We start from the raw sequence: 21,110 nt of genomic DNA on the forward strand, positions 1-21,110 counted from the left end.
ATTAGCAAGAGATAAAACCAACTCTATGGATAAAACTCTTTGAAATATTAAAATATTATTTGTCTTGGTTTCAGCTACAAATTCAAATTCCTTGTCAAATTCAAAGATTATCCTCAGCAAATGATTATAATAAATGCAAAAGCTTGTGTCAACTGATTTTTGTTGACAGAAAATGTATAATCAGGACTCTAAGTGGGAGATTTGTTACATTAATTTGGCTTTATGCATAATACTGGAAAATAGAGAAAGTGACTCTTGCTCTGAGAAATTGCTTTCCTATTTTGAATGGAAACTTTCTTCAGTATATGCCCTTTTGCATTAGACTTTTCTCTAGTCTCCACATACTGCTTCATCAAATATTTCAAAGCACTAATACATTTCCTCTTTGGATATTCTACAGGTAAATATTTCTCTTGGTTTGAGTTTGGCCATTCTTCCCCTTAAAATGTTGAAGGTCATAGAAAAATCTGATAGTGGTTTCCTGAGATCAATTAAATTTTTACATTTAATAATGTATTTGACTATTTTTGTTATGCTGGTTATACCAAAGCAGGGGTTTAAAAACAAACTAGAGATACATTTGGAACAAAACATCTAATGCGTGTTGGTAAAATTCATATAAGTTGTGCACAATGACAGCACACGGAGTATAAACAGAAGTAAATCCCAAAGGTTCTGTGGGCTATCCATGGTTGTGGACTTCCAGTTTATGGTAGGAAGGCAGATGAAAGTCAGTGAGATTGAAGTCCATCTCATCCTATCCCTGATGCTAAACTCAGTGCTTGTTGGGAAGACTCAACCCCGTCAACACAAACACTGGCTACTCTAGCAGGTTGTGGGTATTGTCTTTGGATGCCCTCCCTTCCATCCAATATGCCCATCACCATACTCCCATATTTTCTCATCTTTAGGAAAGGAAAATAAAGACAAAAGAAGGGGAAAGAAAGTTAATGGGATGGAGAAAAGGGGGAGGAATCAATGGCATCCATGGGAATCTCAGTTCCAATTCTATTTAAATCTCAAACTCAGTTGTTTTGCAGGGGCCAACAGATAACAGAAATCCATGAAGCAGCCTGGGGAATGCCCTGCAGGCCTAAGGAGCAGCCTCTTCTCTGCTCTAGAGATTTGTTTCCATGTTGGATCCCTATAATCATATAATCTAATTTTTAAAAAGAAAAAAAAAATTAATAAGAAAATTTCTGATTTAAAAATAATAGTGTGATGATTTTGTAATGTGCCACCTTGGCTAGGCTGGACATATGCCAGGGTTTCCTTCCTGTATGTTCCCAGTTAGAGTGGGGTACAAGGAAGACTCTCCCAAGAGTTGGAGGGCTGATGAGAGAGGCAGCAGCTACTTTGTAACACACATGCACTGTTGCTGATCTGTTGACTTGTCTTGTTGGGGTGAAGCAGCAACTGGGCCTGTAATCACTTTTCCTTCTCCTTGGGTCTTCCTTTAGTTTTCCTGACTCCTGGATCAGGTGCGTTTGTGTGTGTGTGTGTGTGTGTGTGTGTGTGTATTTAGTTCTGTGACAGAATTTCAGCTTCTGCAGGTTATCCTAGTTGCCAAGCCCACGCATGGTCTTCTCTTCCAGACTGCCTGCCTGCCTGCCAGGGTCTAGCATTAGATAGAGAGATGGCCTTGTGGAGATTGAATAACCTGCCCCCACAATTACATGAGCCAATTCCCTGTAACACACACACACACACATAATCTGTTACTGGCTCTGCTTCTCTAGTTGAACCCTGACTGATACAGATATTCAAATGATGTCCAAACTGACACTATGTGGGAATTTTATATTTCTGTTAATGGCTGGTTAGGTTATCTGGGCCATCTTTCTCACTGAAAACAACTAGAAAAGATGAACTTGATATTAAAAACTACATTCTTTAAAGAAACTAAGAATCACAAAAATTTAAAGAGTGATCAGGCCCAAACTCCAAGGAACATCAAACCTAGACAGGTAACAGGCAGGGAAGCTGCTTTTGTCCTGACAGGCTTTTGCTAATGCTGGATATTTTGAATTCATCTTTTGACAGCCTTCTAGGATGAGGACAAAATTCAAAGCCTGTGGCTGGCCAGAAATGAGGAATCTCACAGGAAAATTTCCTTACTATAAGCCAGACACACAAATTGTAGATTTGAAAATAAACCAAATAGAACTTCTAGAATTACATAAAATTCAAAAGCTATATATAATTAACTCAGTGGATGAGTGAAGTAGCAGTATAAACAAAGAATTAGGGAATTAAAATAAAGGTCAGAAAGAAAATTGTCCACAGGGTACCATAGAGAGGCAAAAAGATGGAGTATACTAGAACGAGTTAAAAGAGGAGATGGAATAAGAAGGTCCATTTTATTTTATATGTAAATAATGTGATGGAAAGAAATTTTTAGAATGTGTGATGGAAGCCAATTTGCTGACACGATAGCTGAGTTTTTACAGAACTGATGAAAGCTATCCATCCAGCCACCTCAAATGCATATTTAGATACATTATAGAAATTTGCATAAAACATAAGAAAAAATTCTAAATGCAAGCAAAGGAGTAAAAATACAAGTTATCACCAAAAGAATTACACTAAGAGTCAGAATTAGCTTCTCAATAACAAGAGAGACCAGAGGACAGTAGAATCTCATCTTCAATGTGCTAAAAGAAAATAGCTGCCAACCTAAAATTTTATACCCAGTGAAAATATCATTCCAGAATAAAGGTAAAATAAAGACATTTTCAGAAAGAAATCAAAACAAACAAACCAAAAAACCCAAGGAGTTTACCACCAGTAGACTGTATAAAAGGAACTTCCAAAGGATGTAGAAGATAATGATCCCAAATGGATGATCTGAGACACAAGAAAGAATATCTAGCTAAGAAGCTTGTGAATGAACACTGCCTGTATAACACAGAATAATAATGTCTTATGGGTTTAGAAATTTATAGAATTAAAGTAAATTTCAAAAATAAATCAAGAGGAGAAAAACGGAGTTAAAAAACTATTTTAATATTTGAGTATTGCCTGAAGGAAATCAAGCATGTGTAAGTTTTACTTTCAAGAAAATAGTGAATGACTATATATTTTTTAAAAGGCAATTCTTCACACTGAAACAAAGGAAAAGGAAATTTCTTACACACACACACACACAAACAAAAAAGCAAACCAATGGGTAGGTTAGCCAAGACTTGACAAAGAGTAAAACATAAAAGGTAAGCAGCCAGTTAGCACTCTTTGGTCTGGCTTTTAAGAGAGGGTCCAATGGTTGTTGGCAGGGAGAATGCACGTTTCCCCATCAAGCAGCAGAGGATTAGAGGAGGCTCAAATGAATCATGGAAAAGAGAAGCATCTACTTTAAATCCCCAAGGTAGTCTCTTTCTCCCTGAGAACTGGGAAGGCAGGACTGAAATAGGTGCATTTAGGGTTCTGTCTCAGGACCCAGCGGTGGGTCTGACAAGACTAACTTCATGCAGAGGGATGAGTCACTCATCCTGTTACAAAGATGTCGGCAGGGAAAGGAGGAAGATCAGTCTATATTCCCCTGGTGGAGGAAAAAATAAAGCCAGTAGCTACATGATGAAATGTTTTTTGGGTAGAAATTAAAATGCCCTAAAGCTTCTTGGAATTCTCTCTTGCTGATGAGCTACATTAAAACAGAAAATGTGTGTGCTAAGAAGCATCAAAGACAAATTAAATGTCAGAGAAAAAGTAAATTACACATTTATCGACTGTTTTATGAGGTTATGGAGATGGTTCATTAAAAAGTCCCCTCAAAAGATGATTCTTCTTGTAATGAGAGCCCGTAACTGCAAAATGATCAATAGACATTGGAATAATCGCAGCAGATTCAGAGAGACTCCTGATTAACGATGTTTCAACATGTTAAAATAAATCTCTTTGAAGTGTTCAGGAAAAAGGCAGAACATCCTTTTTATAATGAATCGATTAGGAGTTGAACACAACCACAAAATGTGTGTTTCTTTGCAGTGGCAGTTGGGTCCTTCAGTTTTTTCTAACATCATCTGTACATATAAACCCTTTCCTATTGGCTTTGGCAAACCCAGGTATGGAAATCCCAAGGACACCAATTATGTCACTGAGTTGAAAGACTGGTTAGAGTTTATTGCATTCATCTTAAGAATTCTGAAGCTATGGATTTCATAGCTTTGAACAAAGCTGAAAACAGCATACACTCAGGGAGTGAATCAAATATCTCACTGCTAAGAAACATGCAACTGAACATTTCTCCAGGATTTAGAACTCTACTGAAAAGGAGCTGAGTATTCTCTTTTAAGGACTTTATAAATTTCAGTGAGACTTATGTACAGGAATGCATGACATAATTTTATGTCAAATTGAGAGCCAAAATGTTTATCTATTGTATAAGTTGCCTCTAAGGATCACCTACTTCCAATTTCTTCAACTCCTTTAAAAATTACATACAAAAGGAAAAGACTCACTGAATCTCTTTTTGAATGGGAAAACTGGACTCTACACATAAACTTTCACATTGTGGGGCTGGTCTAATTTGGTCCCCTACCAAATACAGACCAGCAGGATGAAAGTTCTTCATCCATGCGTGTAAATGAAATGGACATTTAACCTGGTTTTGATTGAGGCACATTGTTCTGTTCTGTAGTATCATGGTAAAAACGTTTGGAACTTGAGTTAATCCTTCCAGATCATAAGTATGGTTGAGTAAAAAGCTACTCTTTCAATTAATCTACATCCGTTAACTTGCTCTAAATCTAGCCAGAACTCCTTGCCACTGAAGAACTATTGTGTTTCACCAATTGGATTTTCAAATTTCTTTGGTTAAAAATTGTTTTTATACTTGTTTGTTCACTTTTAAACAAACAAGTTGTTTGGTTACCAAATGCTTGGAAAATCACACAGATTGTGATAGGGGTTCAGGACAACTGCAAATAGTGACACTCGGAGAAAACAGGAATGGAAAAAGAGCACCCTCTTGTTTAACAGGAGGTTAGGGACATAAAACACATGATCACATTAATTAGAATAAGTGGATAAAGAGGAAGTAAACGTTATAATCGACAGTAAGGTAAAAGACACTGATGAATGGGAAGAGACATGATGCCATATAGTGTATGTTTTTGCCATAAGTGAAAAATTAGCCTTTCTTGGTTTCTAGTTAAAAACTGCGTATCCCACATACAAAACACTTGAAGGAGGAACTTTATTCCCCTCAGCAACTTCTGGCAAAGTTTGGCATGCTTTCCTCTTCATAAGAAGATTGCAACTAACTTTAACATTACCTACTACAGTGTCAACTCAATTTCCTTGTCCAACACTGAGTGATAGAACAGATCATAAATTTCTAGATGTCATAAAATCACCCCATCTTCTCATCCTTCTGACTGAAGGAACTCACTCAGTTAACCTCTTTTATAGATACTGCTGGTCATTCATTTCCTTGAGTTGGTCCTCTTTCTATTTTGTTTCTACTTTTGTTAATTTCCCTCATATCTATGTCAGGCTTCAAAGGCTACTCCAATATTGATGTGAAGAGGGATTATTTCAAAGCAGTGCTGTTCTATTTCTGGTCCACATCCAGTAATTATAGGAGCACAGATAACTGCTCTGCTGGCCTGGCCTTTCATTTGCTCAGTTTGCCATCCCATGTTTTGGTTTTTCTCCACATGACCTACACTTGATCTTATTGTTTTATATCACTGTTTATTATTGCTCTTTCTGGTCATGGTCATTTCCCTTTATTAGCCACTGTGTCTTACAATATTAACAGTCATGGTTTCTTATTATATTATTAAAGTCATGGTTCCAAAGCACAAAAATTTTAGGCCCTGAAGAAACCTCTCAATAAATGCTTTAGTTTGACGTGGAACCAACAATCTTCAAGGGCAACCTTCAAATCCAGACACAATAAGATGGTCATTAAAAGCAGCCTCATGGGTGAAGAGCAAAGAGAAATCATTGTGGTACCTATTTACACTCAAAAATAAAGGCAACAGAATGACTAAAAATTCATAGAAACACTTCAGATCTCTTTCTCAGGGGCCAAAAAAAGAAATGGAAAATTCCTATACATGTGGTAGGGTGCACACTGTTAATTACCTACCCAACTGTTATCTCTCCTCTATTTTTTTGATAAGAAAACATCAGTTTTGTTCAGGTACCTGGTGATCGTTGAATTGAGGAGAAGGTGAAATCCCTCTACCCTTTTGAGTAAGTCTTAATTACTCTAAGCCAATCATGAAAATTACATTCTTATGCTCATAATTGGTTTAGAAATGGACATGGACACAATTCTAACCAGTGAGGGGAGGTCTATTGAGGAGATTTAGGAAAGTTTTCTTCAAACCTATAATCAGTTACAAGATGAAGACACTCCTTTTTCTGGCTTTGAATAGTTTTCTGTAAGGTTATGATGCATGGAGCTAAGGCAGCTGTCTTGTGACTGCGGGTTTACAGCCTGGGGATGAAAGGCAATAAATTGAGATAACACTGTGGAAATTCTGAAAAATACCCTGATTCTTGATGAGGTTATTGAACCACTAGATTAACTATTCTTCAAGTTTCAATACCTCTGAACTTCCAGTAATATGACTTACTAAATGATATTATTGCTTAAGCCAGTGTTAATTGGGTTTTCTGCAAAGCTGCTGCTGAATACACCCTGACTGATAAATTTTCCAACAGTTATTAGTTCTTCTAATGTTTGGTTATATCCAATGAAGAAATTTACTACTAAATTTGATTTTAATCATGGTGAGTTACAGCAGTAACATAAAATCTTTGTAGGGTTATTTATACTGATATTTATGTAATTTAAACACATTTTTGATTACATTTTATTTATGAGTAAAGTAGCTGACATTTCTGGACAAAAATGAAAACAAAACAAAACTGTGTGGGAATAACAATATTTTCCAAAAGAGATGTTTTAGAAATATAAAAATTGTCTAATGAAATATCAACCATCAGCTAAGTATACCATACCAGTGTACAAAGTAAAGACAAATTGAAATTCAGAAAACATGGATTGAAAATGTATGTATTTGAATATATCACTCATTATTCTTAAGGTGTTTCTGAAATTTCAGTCAAACCTGTATCTTTGGCTCCAAACCTTTGAGCATTTAAAAAGAAATCAATCCTAAATGGAAAATACTGCAAAGTCTAAAATTATGTTAAAATGTATTCTACCTTACTAGTGCATAATCAACTTGAGAGGGTGGCTAAGAATATTTAAATTTTATTTATAAAAAACATAAAAATGTATTTTTATATAAAAATTAAAAACATAATTTTTTATTTATATAAAAAACAAAAATGAGCAGCATATCTCAATAATTATTAATTCTTAGATTTTCACTACTCTTTGAGAATCTATATTTCCAAGCCTAAAAACTTTGTGTTAAAAATATTAAATAAACGTTCTGCCCAATAAATAAGAGCAGAAACAACCACAAAAACGTATTTTAAATTAGCCACAAGCAATCTATAAGAAGTATATTGAACAAACTATACAATGAAACAAAACTAACATTTCATCTTTGCAGAAATGTAATAGCAGTGACTTTTAGAGTAGATATTTTAAACTGCAGACGGAAGGACAGGAAAATGAAAAATCACGTTTTTCACAACAGAAAAATATTCAATGATGAATCAAAATGGATAGAATGATCTAAAACTGAGATTATGCTAACCTGAAAGTATTTGATTTACAGATATTCAGTTGGTTTAAAGTTAGTATTCATAGAATGATTGATTTTGACCAAATAAGCATAAGGTAATTTTAAAGTGGAGCCCCAATAAACTATTATGATGGGGGAAAAAGCATTTGTTTTTTTCTGGTTTATGAGAATATTTTGTTAGTTTAAAAACCAGGGTGACTTTGGTACAAGACATCCTCTGCTGGACAGAGTCTGCCACTACAATATTACATCATCTATTTAGAGCTGAAGAAACTTGTCTAATTTCTCTCTTTCCTGGTGGGGAGGTGGTAGTGGTGGCGGCGGGGGGAGGTGTGCTTTAAAAATATCTATGCCTGAGCTACATCCCAGACCAAATGAAACCAAATCTCAGGATCTGGGTTTCGTGCATTTGCAATTTTTAAAGATGACCGGTGATGAGTGCTTACTGAATATTGCTATCAAGATTTTTACCATCATTGAGAAAGTTACATGAGTTTCACATGCAAGAACTTGTCTGAGACTGTGTGAGACATACCTGAACGAGGGAGTTTTTATTCTAATTAAATGGAAAGAAAATGAAATCATCGTGTATTATTATTCTATTCAGTTTACCTTGGGCTTTTCGTCCAGGATCTGCTGACGTATCTCTTTGTGTTTCTCTACAAGTTTTTCTTGCCGTTTACTTTGTGCCTCTTCTAACTATAAGAAAGTTACAAAGAAAATCATTTTCATCTAAATATTCAAGTGAATGTTTTCAGAAAAAATTAAAACTTTTTCAGATCTGTGGCATATGTTTATTTCATATCCTGGTCAAGAACTGACCTTATAAGGGTAGGAGACTGCAAGTATTGAAGCTGGGTGATGGGTACACAGAGGGTGGGAGTGAGGTGACCGATGGATTATACTATTCTCATATTTTTGTTAATGTTTGAAAATGTCCATAATACCAATTTAAAAATTAATGAAAAACCTTTGGAGGTTGCCACCTCTCTATCATTTGTGACAACTAAAGGTTCTTTTGTGGAAGGTCCCCTTGACATCATGTTTCTGGGTTCCTGACTCTAGAAATGATTCTTAACGTATATCTTCAGATGGACCTTTCTACATAGAGGTTTGCAGTTAAACTTGCAGAAACACTGATTACAGACTGACTGCTCTGGGAAGTAGCTCTGCTGGGTACTGGTGATAAAGAGTTACAATGAAGCACGGCTTTTCTCTCCATAGGCTCACATGGTATTTATCAAACATTCATACATGGTTTGCAAAAGAGAGAGAGATTCATTGGCATGACATACCCTCTTGATGTACTGCACCACCTCCTGGATGTATGACCGGATCATCTCTGTCTTTTCCCTGAAAGCAAATGACAAAGAGATCATTATATGAACTCATCCATCATCAACAAACATGGGAACCTCAGGCTTCCAGATGAAAGTTTACAGAACTCTCAACATCCTTCTTACTGCTGCAAGGAAGGTACCAATCTGCCAGCTCTGAACAAAGGTCAGGTTCCACCCAAGGCACAAGCTCTGTTTTCACTAAATGCCAGGAGGGCTGTCTGACAATATCAGAAGTGAAGATTTAGCCTTTCCCTTAGGGTGGGTCTTTACTCAACCTTTACCTACAGGCCCTGTGGCCACCTCAAACCTTTATTGAACTGCTCTTTGAGTTCACTATGAAAAACCTTATAAAAGGGATCTTCAAAAAGGTTAATTAGAGGATAAATTTCACAGATGGGTCTTTGTATGGTTGGAAGCTGTTATTCTGCTGTAGAATAATTCCCAGGTAAAAGGTGGGAGAAAGGGGGTTCTTTCTACTTACTCTTCCATCTGGCTTTTGTCTTTGGATTTAGCTTCTGTTATCTTCTCCTGCCTCTTTTTATCCATTTTCTTCTTTAATTCCTTCTTCTCTCTGAAGGCAAAATGGAAGTAAAATGGAAAAATGGTCAAGCAAATAGCAATTGGTGTTTAATACCTTTACATATACAAATCCGTTGTAAAGAGGATGAAGGCTTACTTCTCACAAATTTCTTTAAGCTTCTTTAACTGATTATTCTGACATTCTTCAGCAACATCTGTCAATTTTTGAATAAGCTGAGGAAAGAAAATGCAAGTTGGCTATTTTACATTATCACAACCAAAGCACCTTTTCCCTTCCTCCCCCTCCACATCAAGCAACAGTATCTGAGGTTAGAAAATCTAATGTTTAACAATGGTTAAGGGACTTCCCTCGTGGCGCAGCAGTTAGGAATCTGCCTGACAGTGCAGGGGACACGGGTTCAATCCCTAGTCTGGGAAGATCCCACATGCACGGAGCAACTAAGCCCGTGTGCCACAGCTACTGAGCCTGTACTCTGGAGCCCATGAGCCACAACTACTGAAGCCCACACACCTAGACCCCATGCTCCACAACAAGAGAAGCCACCACAATAAGAAGCCCACACACCGCAACGAAGAGTAGCCCACACTAGCCGTAACTAGAGAAAGCCCGCATGCAGCAATGAAGACCCAATGCAGCCAAAAATAAATAAATAAATAAATAAATTTTAACAAAAACCAATAGTTAAAATCATCAGACATCTTACATAAGTAATAAGGACATAATTTTCAACCATTACATTATCTAGGTTTTAATATGAAATTCTTCTTTTTATCTGTTTCTAATTAAACAGGATTTCTTAAATTATTGGGTTAGTTACTGCAGCTTGTCTTTGTCAAGTGCAAAGACAACGAACAGTGTGGACCCAGGTACCAATCCACACTCTATGAATCACTACAACTATGACTTTGGTCATGGAGCCTATATTTTCTGAACCTACATTTTCTTGGTTATAAATGAGATAACCAATGCCTTTATATTTTGGAGGTACTATGAAGCTTAAAATAAAACTGAGTGTGATACAAATGTAAGATGTAATCAACTGTAAATTATAATTCTTGGTTTCCAGCTTTCATTCCTTGCTTAATTGCTTCAAGAATGACATGAGTTACCCATCTTAGAAACTGATGTTTGTGTCCTGTGTGGGCAACTTCCAGTCGCTTCTCTTTCTTTAATCTACATGAAGAACTTATGGAACCTTCTGCCATTGCTCAGGCAGAAATAGCAACTGGACTCAACCCTTCTTACTGGAGCATCAAATAGATGGTGTGGGCTTCCTATGAAAGGTCCATTCTGTTCCCCAGAGATGGAGATTCTCACATACAGCAGACTGAGTTAACCAGACTGAGTTAACCAGCTATATATATATATATATATATATATATATATATATATATATATAAATATATATATATATATATATATAAATATATATATATATATATATTAGCTATGACAGTACCAAGGCAATATAATCATAACACTAGCAAACTTTCATTGGTAATTTACACATGCCAGGCATAGTTTGAAGAGTTTTAAATGTATTAACTTATTCAATCCTAAGAATTGTCCTGTGAGGTAAGAGCTATTGTCCTCATTTTACATATGAAGATACTGACGCATGGGACTCAAGTTCTGGGCTCATGTACTTGGTGGTACTTGGCAGAGCTGGGTACAAACCCAAATAAATCAGCTTCCACAGCCTGTGGCCTTCACCACTCCCCCAAGCTGCCTTTTGTTGTGATTTTAGAAATTGTTTTAAAAACCTCTTCTTATCTAAGAGAATAAAAGAAATCGAGGGAGAAATTCTCTCACAGAATTACCATAAAGAATCCACATTAACTTGACATTAACATGAAATTTGATGCACTCATCTGTGAAGTGGATTAGATCTGAACAAATATTAACTGGAGCTTGGGCCAGCAGAAAGCCTATTTGAAATCACTGAAAATCATTCAAAAGAGGTTACCTAATCATGACTGTCACAATTAAAGAAATCATGAAATACTGTAGTTTAGTAATGCCATTTATCAAACCGTCTAGATTTAAAATCCTGCTGTGCAAAGACTCTGACCATTTCCTTGTGGATTCCCGCGGCACCTCTATTCTAGCTGAGGGGTACACACAGGGCCTTCACCTCCCCAGAGGACCTTTCTCCTCCCCCGTTCAGCCTAAGGAGTTAGAGGGTTATCAGGGGACCCCCAACCTTGGTGGCAACATCAGAATCCCTTGTGAGCAACTTCTTAAAAATACACATTCCAGGACCTGTTCCTAGGCCTATGGACTCCACATGTCTAGGGGCAGGGCCTGGGAATCATTGTTTTCAAAATCTCCTCAGATGATGTGGATTCTTTGCCAGATTTAGGGAGTCTCAGTGAGCTCGCCCTCCTTCTATAGTCACTGCTAAGTCTCCCAGCAACACTTCTGAATTCAGTGACATTCATGCTTCTGTTTCCGTGTTCTCATCTCCATCATTCACCCTAGTCCAGAATCGTTTCTTGATTATGGCAGCACCTGTTCACATTTACAGCTTTCCTCCCCACTCCTGCCCTTTTCCTCAGCAACAGCAACATCCAGGCAATGAAACCACTGAGCTTGAGATCTCCCAGCTCTTCTACCCACTTGATTCTGAGTTTTATTTCCATTTGTTTTCAGCCCCCACACAACTGCCAGCACCAACTTCCCTCAAGGTTCTGCAAAAGTTTCCTGTGTGCTGCATCCCCTGGCCTTCCTTTTTGCCCCTCCCTTGCACCAGCTGCACTTGTTTTTTATTCTTCTCAGAACTAATTCCCACCTCCTTTGCTCCCAGAACACACACCTTTATCTAAACTATTCAAGTTAGTCACAATTCAACAAATATTTGTCAAATGCCTACTAAAGACCTGGCATTATTCTAGAAACACTGAGCTGATGAGTTGGCTTTCTAGATCTTGCTACTCAAAATATGGTCCAGGAGCCAGCAGCATTGGCATTCCCAGGGAACACAGCAGAAATGCAAATTCTCAGGCCCTAACACAATGGACTAAACAAAAATCTGTGTTTTAACAAGATTCCCAGGAAATTCATGTGCACATTATTGGGGAAGATGGAGACAGTTTAGAAGAAGCCCTCTGTTATGCACTGAATGTTTGTGTTCCCCCAAAATAAATATATTGAAATCCTGACCCCCAGTGTAATGGTATTAGGAGGTGGGACCTTTGGGTGATTAGGTCATGAGGGTGGAGCCCTCATGAATGGGATTAGTGCCCATAATTGTAAAAGAAACCACAAGAGCTCTCTCACCCCTTCCAACATGTGAGGACACAGTTAGAAGAAAGCTATCTATAAACTGGGAAGTGGGCTCTCACCAGAGGCCAAATCTACTCGTGCCTTAATTTTGGACTTCTCAGCCTTCAGAACTGTCAGAAATAAATATTAATTGTTTAAGTCACCCAGTCTCTAAGGCACCCTCTCAAATTCCCTCTTTTCTGTCTCAAAACAGCTGCAGAACTTTGTCTGCATTGTCTTCATTACCCCAGACTCAGCTTCCTCACCTCTGAGTCAGGGATAATGTTTCTTTCCTGGGCTGGCTGTGAAAGCTGGAAGAGAAGACACATGTGCAATTCCTAATAAACCAGGTCATAGGTTCTTAGCTTGGTTTCCTTACCCTTCCTTCCCAGAGGAAGATTTTCCTTTTCTTTTGTCCCATCTTCTTCTCCCTGTGGGAGGACAACCATTTCACTTTCTTCTCTCAAACTTTCTTCTGCACTGGATAGATTCATTCCCTGTGCCTAAAAGCACATCTCTATTTTCTTATCCTCCCAGAACCCTGAACTTTTGTTCCACCTTTGATCTTCCTTTCCTTTCCATCCCTAAAATGGAAGACCAACAGCTGCTTCCACAGCTATAACGCCCCACTGCCACAGTCTTCAACCCCACCATCTTTTCCATTCTAACTACCGGCATTTACCTGATTTTGCTTTAAGATTACAAAAACTTTTTTGTTACTAAACTCATTGGCCATGTCTCAGGACTGAACTTTTATTACTCTAGAGATTCATAAATTTTCTTATCTCATTGTATCCTTAGGATCTCAGTAATTTTTTCATGGCACCCCCTAGGCCAAAAGAAATAAAGGAACAGTTCTATTTATTTATTAAATGGTTAGGTCCAAATAACTTAATAGTAGTACTTTGCACAGAATCCAACAGATATTGCTCTGTTTCCTTCAAAAATATAAAATACCCTACAATGCCCCTGTGAGTTCAACGTGGTGCCTCAGAGTGACGTGGCACATGGTTTGGGAATCGTTACTTTATCCTTTTGATAGGATTCCAGCTGCCAACCACTCTCATAAGAAGCTCTCTTTCCTTCATTTACAGTATCTCCAGCAACTCCCACAGTCACTCTTCTCTGATTCTTTTAAGTGCTTCAATTCATTTCTGCATCAACTGCCTTTGACAATCTCTAGCTGAGGATGGCTCACCAGCATCTCAACATCTTTCACAGAAGGCAAGTCATCATATTTTCCCATTAAGTATCATCACTCAGGTTAAAAGTGCGCATTACATTTGACTGCCCTCTTGGGTGCTTTCCCCATCTGTTGAGTCCTGGAGAATTGTTCATTTCTCCTGTCACCATGTTATCTCTTGGCTTTGTGTTAACAGCACTCTGGTGTAGATCCTCATTAACTCCTGTCTGGACTTTGCAAGTATTCTCTCCCTGCCCTCAGTCTCTCCATAGTCCTTCTGCTCCATATCACAAATAGTATTTTTTGTATGTCCCCAGCCTTAACTGGCTCTCTATCCTCAAATATGTTACACTCCAGCTCTAAATTTCCTTTCCTGATTAGCATTCAGCATACTCAATAAACTAGGCAGTATTTTACTCTCAGACTGTCTGGGCAGATACTTGCTTCTATACTTTTCCTCATGTTATTTTTCCACCTGGATGATATTCCCATTTGAATGAGAGACAGCACAGATGTAGGGCATTCCCATGGTTGCAGAAATTCCACTGGACTGTGCTGCTCAACTCCTGATAAGGGAGTAGGCACCAGCCAGTGTTTCCCCTTGTTTATGCCCCTTTTCTTTTTTAAACCAGTCACTGGTGATTGCCCTTTGATTGCCCAGATAACTCTAGTCCTTAGTCCTTCATTGGCTTTTTTGATATCACTTATACATATTTGCCTTTGTGTGTATGTACATTATTATTTCTCTCAAAAAGAATGCCACTGATGCATCCTTTCTTAATATGGTTTTTTGGACACCAGGCTCTACATAAAATATGCACTCAAAAATTATTGTGGGGCTTCACTGGTGGCACAGTGGTTGAGAGCCTGCCTGTCAATGCAGGGGACACGGGCTCGTGCCCCGGTCCAGGAAGATCCCACATGCCGCGGAGCGGCTGGGCCCGTGAGCCATGGCCGCTGAGCCTGTGCTTCCGGAGCCTGTGCTCCACAACAGGAGAGGCCACAGCAGTGAGAGGCCCGTGTACTGAAAAAGAAAAAAATATATATATAGTGAATCAAATCTGTTAAGTTTAAGAACCACATTGACCCGGACCTTGGTGATGGCTATGGTACATCATGTCCAAGCCATGGGCTGTCTTATTGAAAATACTTCTTAAACTACATAATTTTGATATTTAACAAGCTAAGTTTCATTCCTTTTAAGAACAAATGCCTTATTGTGAAATCCAGGCAGTTTTTTTTTTGTGTGGCTTTTGCACGAAACTAATGAAAATAGTGTCTCCATAGAATCCCAAAGAATATGTTTAAAAAAGGACAATATCTCTGTGTTTAATATGACAAATGTTCTTCCACTCTGCTCAGCTCCCCTTGGTCTCCCCAACTCTCACATACAACAGACCCCTCCCTGAACATTCTGCCCTTTTCAGCTATTTTCAAAAGATCACTCTTACTATAATTCTGCTCTTACAGCATTTACTGTTTTCATTTAAACTTCCTCTACTTAAAGTCCAGGAGACAGTGATTAATATTATGACTTTGTTAATAATATGACACTATTGTCAGACTCACATTAAACTGGCAATGAGATTACGTCTAGGCGTTAATAATTTATCTCTTTCTTACCCTAGAAAGAGAGAGTGTGGGGCTCAACTATAGTTTTCTCTACCCAATACTACTTCAGAAAGAACTTCCTCTCCTTTCTGAGAACTGGTTCTGTGCCTAATGTGGTTTCCATGGAACTGCTGTGTTCTTTACGCCCATCCCTGGGCCAAGGTAACTGGTCCAGGGAGGCATAGATCCAAGTAGGACCAGTCATACCCCAACTCTAGCCACAGGGGATTGGTCTAAGGTTGCTAGCTTGGCCAGTCATATCACACTAAAAAGGCTTGCCCCAAGATTGTTCCAACCTGTCATTAGCGAAAGAAATATAACTTGGAAGGGGTTGATGCCTATATTTTCTGACAAGGGGAAGCCTGTGTGCTGCTTTGGACAAAAATAATACTGACATGCAGAGAAAATCAGGAGAGAAAGGGAGAGAGACAGAGACAGACAAACATAGGAAGTGCTGTGAGTGGTTTCTGGTAGGTGTCTTTTTATCCCTTCCCTTCTCCTGTGTGGATGATCAACCCTTCTTTACATGACCTTCCCCTATGTACTTTTCTAGTATATACTATTCTTGTCTAAGTTAGTCCAATATAGGTTTCTGTCACTTGTAACCAAGGGAATCCCGACAAAATAAATAAATAAATAAATAATAAAAATTTTTACTCCTTAATCCCCAAATAAGATGAAAGAACCTGTGAGCATTGGGTCCGGGATTTCTATTTCATGAAGTGTGAAAATAGGACCCAGAAGAGGGATTTTTCACACAATAATTGAAGTGCCTTTTAACTGACCTAAGGGTACTCTCACTTTGTTGTATTTATTAGCAGACAGGCTCTACTCAAAGAACTGTTCAATCATATATTAGCCACAAGACTCACTGAAGATAGAAAAGAACAAAAAATTAGTTTAGAATTCCTAGGGGGAAAGAAGTCGAGAGTACATGGTAAACTGAAAAGCAGTAAACAACATTTAATTTTAACTTTTAATATGATTTCTTTTTCTGGCCCAAAGGAATAGACATTTCAATTATTTTGTTTGTTTACCACTCATGACAACTCTCCTAGTTAAATGTTCCAAACCTTTTATGGAATGAAAAAGGAAATCTCTGGGGACTATAATTTCATGCTTGTTCTCAGCTCCATGCTGAATTTCACTTGGTTTAGTCATTTGATGGTGAGGGAATGGTTTCCAAGGAAGAGACTAATTCCTTGACTCTAACTTAAAAGAGATAGAAAAATATGTGGACAGAAATTGTCATGTTTAGAGCCTCTTATAAGAAGGACAATTTGGGAAAATGTGCAAAGAGCCAAGTGTAGAGTGTACATACTTCAGGCAAACTCATCTTCCTTCTCCCTTCACTCATAAGTGGAGAAGACAGCACCTTCTTTTCTGCTAGTCAAAGCATCCACTCTGAGTTTTCACCATAAATTGCTTGTTTTTCTTCTACAAAGAATTAATTTATGATGCTTCTAAACTAAGAAATCATCTACTGATTAAACGCATTACTGATAATTTAAAAACTAGGTGGAATTTTATACTGGCGTGTTTCCTGTCCATTCAAATTGAAAAATATTTATTCATTCATTCCACCAATATTTACTGAGCACCTATGATGTGCTGGATACTGTGTATTGATGGTCCAACTGGGAGTTGGCAGAGAAGTCCTGTCCAGGTGGAGCTCATGTTCCCCACCAGCTCACTTCTTTTCTCAGAAGCAGCAGAAAGTCTTGGACTAAAAGACCAACCACCTTGATTCTTTTCTGAGATAGTCTTTCATACCTATGAAATTAATTTCTTTTTAAATTTCCATATCTAAACAGAATTTATAGCTGCTTATTTGAATCTAATGGTTTAAGGAATCCTTGAAATTTTCTTTTTACTTGCTGGGCAAAACAATAAATGAAAGTGAAAATCTGAGCATGACTCCTAGTCAATGTCAATAAGTTGGCCCAATGAATCTACAGCATTTAAAATTGTTTTTCACTTTTAAAATATGCCAAAGTAAATGTCAGCTTCTTAGCTTTCTGGGAAATATAAATGGGTCAATGTAGCATACTCCCTTGAATGATATTTCTGGTATTCCTTTATAAGGCTATCAACTGGAAATATCTTCAAACTTTAAAAAAATCAAGAAATTTGGTAAAGGAAGCTCTAACAAATGTATTTTATCATCGTAGATGATGCCTGGGTTTTGCCGTCTTAATTCTTGGGCCTTGTTACCTGATCAGTAAAATATAGCAAAATTTTAAAATTATATTATGTGTGTTTTTAAATTTTTTGTTTAAAAATTGAATGATGATATTTAAATGTCCTGAAAATCATAAAAGTAGATATTTATGGCCATGAAATATTTATTTTAATGATAAATGGAATTCATTTTTACAATAAAAGAAGTTTCACTTAAAATGATTCATATATAGTTTTAAGTACAAATTTATAACAGGCAAAGAATTACCCCTCTGTAATTATAAAAGGTTAATGAAGTTACTCGTAAGAGTTTTTGAAAAGTTGGTGTAGTATCACATATGACACAATTATGGATTTTTGATTAAATTAAAAGAAAATGAGAAAATGGTTGTATAGGATCAAGTTAGTTGAGATCATTATATCTGATTAAACCAATTGGAAACAAAAATCCAAACCACCAAAATTTCGGGATCAGGCTTCATAATTCTGAAAGATATCAAGACCATTTAATTTAGAATAGATGAAATAAATATTGCTTATCACTCAGATGTGGGAAAATAACTATACTGTGCAAAGTGGAGGTTTTCAAATAATTAAGAAAGGAGATCTGACTAAAAGAGACATGATTTGTCCTGTGGTTTGTAACTGAAATAGTGCAACAAATCAAGGGCTTAATATTTCAATAGCCTGTTTGAAAGCTAGAACCAGAAGAGCTGCCCATGAAGATGAGTAGCACAGCATGTCAGCTTCTTTTTTCCTTAATGCAAAATATATCGTTTCAAGCATCTCTCTCTTACCAGATGGAGTGCAATGAGTCTTGTAATTCCAGAGGGCACAAACTAAATTGTCAGACTTGTGAATTCTATTTTGGAATTTTCCTTTCAGCAGAATTTCTCCTGTTCTTTAAGCTTCTTTAGGTTGATGCAAGTCAAAACTATTATTTTCTTTGCCTTTGGGGATAGGTTTTGTTTACTGACTCTTTTCCCTCAATCTTACCTAAATAGTTATCAGTTAACACAAAAAATATACTAAGACATACTGTGTGCACACAAAAGTAAAAACAAGATTTTTTTATTGCTTTAAACTGAAATCCTTAATTATTATTTTAATAGATCTGAGAGTTGAATCATCTCTGCATTCTATAAACTAAGTGAAACTAGCATTATAGTTAGAGGGAAACTTTACAAGCACTCTTGTACAAATTTTTATTTAGACAAAAGGATACAAACACTCAAAGAGGTGAAATGATTTAGCTAAAGTTACATAACTAAAAGTGAAAGTAATGTCTCCTCACTTTAAATCTTGTACAAATTGTCCTTTGGTAAAGAATGATGACTATGTTCTAGGCACTTTGTTAAGTTTCCATGGATTATTTTATTGAATCTCACATCCAAACTGTGAGGGCTATGTGTTGATTTTTGCAAAAAAAAAAAAAAAAAAAAAAGAAAGAAAGAAAGAAAGGCCTAATTCTACACCATACCCTGCATTCACACTCTTTGCAATATGACTTGTGGTTCCTCTAAATAAGAGATAGAGTCTATTTCCCTATCCCTTGTATCCAGGCAAGTCTTACGACTTGCTTGGAGAAAGAAATTGTAAGATCTGTTGAGACTTTACCTACTTCTGCTTGCTCTCATTTGGAATCCTTTCCAACTTCCACATGGACAAGCCCAGGCTAACCATGCTGGATGATGAGAGATGTGTATCAGTTATCTGCTTGGACCAGTTGACAATCAGCCAACCTTCAGGAGCAGAGCCTCTAAGTAACTGGCAACTGAACCACAGACACATGAATGAGCACAGCCAGGACTAGAAGATACATCCAATTGAGTCAAGCTCATATTGCTACACATAGAAACATGAGCTAAGTAAATAGTTGTTGTTTTAAGGCAATAAGTTTTGAGGTGTTTGTTATGCAACAAAGCTAATGGATAAAGATGGGTATACTATTACTAGGTCCATCTGACTTCACAACCTGTGTTCTTAACCATGGTAAGCCCTTGAGGGCAGAGACAACATTTAGGCTTGGTCCACAGGAATCCCCCCACCAGTATGAGGACCACAGTAGGCCTTCAATAACTTTGACTTAAACAATTATATGAGCATATTTTATGCTCTCTAAATTGCCCAACCTCCCAAAAATAATAAACCAAAAGATAGCATAAACTCTGTGGGTCAAAAGAACGAGACAATCCAACAGAAAAGTAGGTAATGGATATAAACAGTTTGTAGAAAAAAGGAATACAAATGGGCAATACACACATGGACATATGCTCATTTTTTTAAAACACTTTTATTGGAGTATAATTGCTTTACAATGGTATGTCAGTTTCTGCTTTACAACAAAGTGAATCAGTTATACATATACATATATCCCCATATCTCTTCCCTCTTGTGTCTCCCTCCCTCCCACCTTCCCTATCTCACCCTTCTAGCTGGTCACAAAGCATTGAGCTGATCGCCCTGTGCTATGCCACTGCTTCCCACTAGCTATTTTACATTTGGTAGTGTATATATGTCCATACATACACTACCACTCTCTCACTTTGTCCCAGCTTACCCTTCCCTTTCCCCATGTCCTCAAGTCCATTCTCTAGTAAGTCTGCATCTTTATTCCCATCTTGCTTTTAGGTTCTTCACGACTTTTTTTTTTTTTTTTTTTTTTTTTTAGATTCCATATATATGTGTTAGCATACGGTATTTGTTTTTCTCTTTCTGACTTACTTCACTCTGTATGACAGACCCTAGGTCCATCCACCTCAATACAAATAACTCAATTTCATTTCTTTTTATGGCTGAGTAATATTCCATTGTACATATGTGCCACATCTTCTTTATCCATTCATCTGTCAATGGACACTTAGGTTGCTTCCATGTCCTGGCTATTGTAAATAGAGCTGCAATGAGCATTGTGGTACATGACTCTTTTTGAATTATGGTTTTCTCAGGGTATATGCCCAGTAGTGGGATTGCTGGGTCATATGGTAGTTCTATTTTTAGTTTTTTAAGGAATCTCCATACTGTTCTCCATAGTGGCTGTATCAATTTACATTCTTACCAACAGTGCAAGAGGTTTCCCTTTTCTCCACACCCTCTCCAGCATTTATAGTTTGTAGATTTTTTGATGATGGCCATTCTGACCGGTGTGAGATGATATCACATTGTAGTTTTGACTTGCATTTCTCTAATGATTAATGATGTTGAGCATCCTTTCATGTGTTTGTCGGCAATCTGTGTATCTTCTTTGGAGAAATGTCTATTTAGGTCTTCTGCCCACATATGTTCAGTTTTGATCATGATTAAATCAATAGAAATGA

General features: G+C 37.3%; 1 protein-coding gene across 2 annotated transcripts in view; it reads right to left on the reverse strand.

Moving 5' to 3' along the window:
• The window catches only part of PLCB1 (phospholipase C beta 1), a gene marked incomplete at both ends in the record, with an annotated part of 691,313 nt that overhangs the window by 62,478 nt on the left and 607,725 nt on the right, over positions 1–21,110 (reverse strand). For both annotated transcript variants that reach the window (XM_079720111.1, XM_079720112.1), the window contains 4 exons: positions 8,286–8,372; positions 8,969–9,026; positions 9,495–9,584; positions 9,690–9,766. In XM_079720111.1, the coding sequence (XP_079576237.1) occupies positions 8,286–8,372; positions 8,969–9,026; positions 9,495–9,584; positions 9,690–9,766 (312 nt within the window). The remainder of the gene's footprint in view (positions 1–8,285; positions 8,373–8,968; positions 9,027–9,494; positions 9,585–9,689; positions 9,767–21,110) is intronic.

The sequence above is a fragment of the Hyperoodon ampullatus genome, assembly GCF_949752795.1.
Source record: "Hyperoodon ampullatus genome assembly, chromosome: 14".
Classification (NCBI taxonomy): Eukaryota; Metazoa; Chordata; class Mammalia; order Artiodactyla; family Ziphiidae; genus Hyperoodon; species Hyperoodon ampullatus.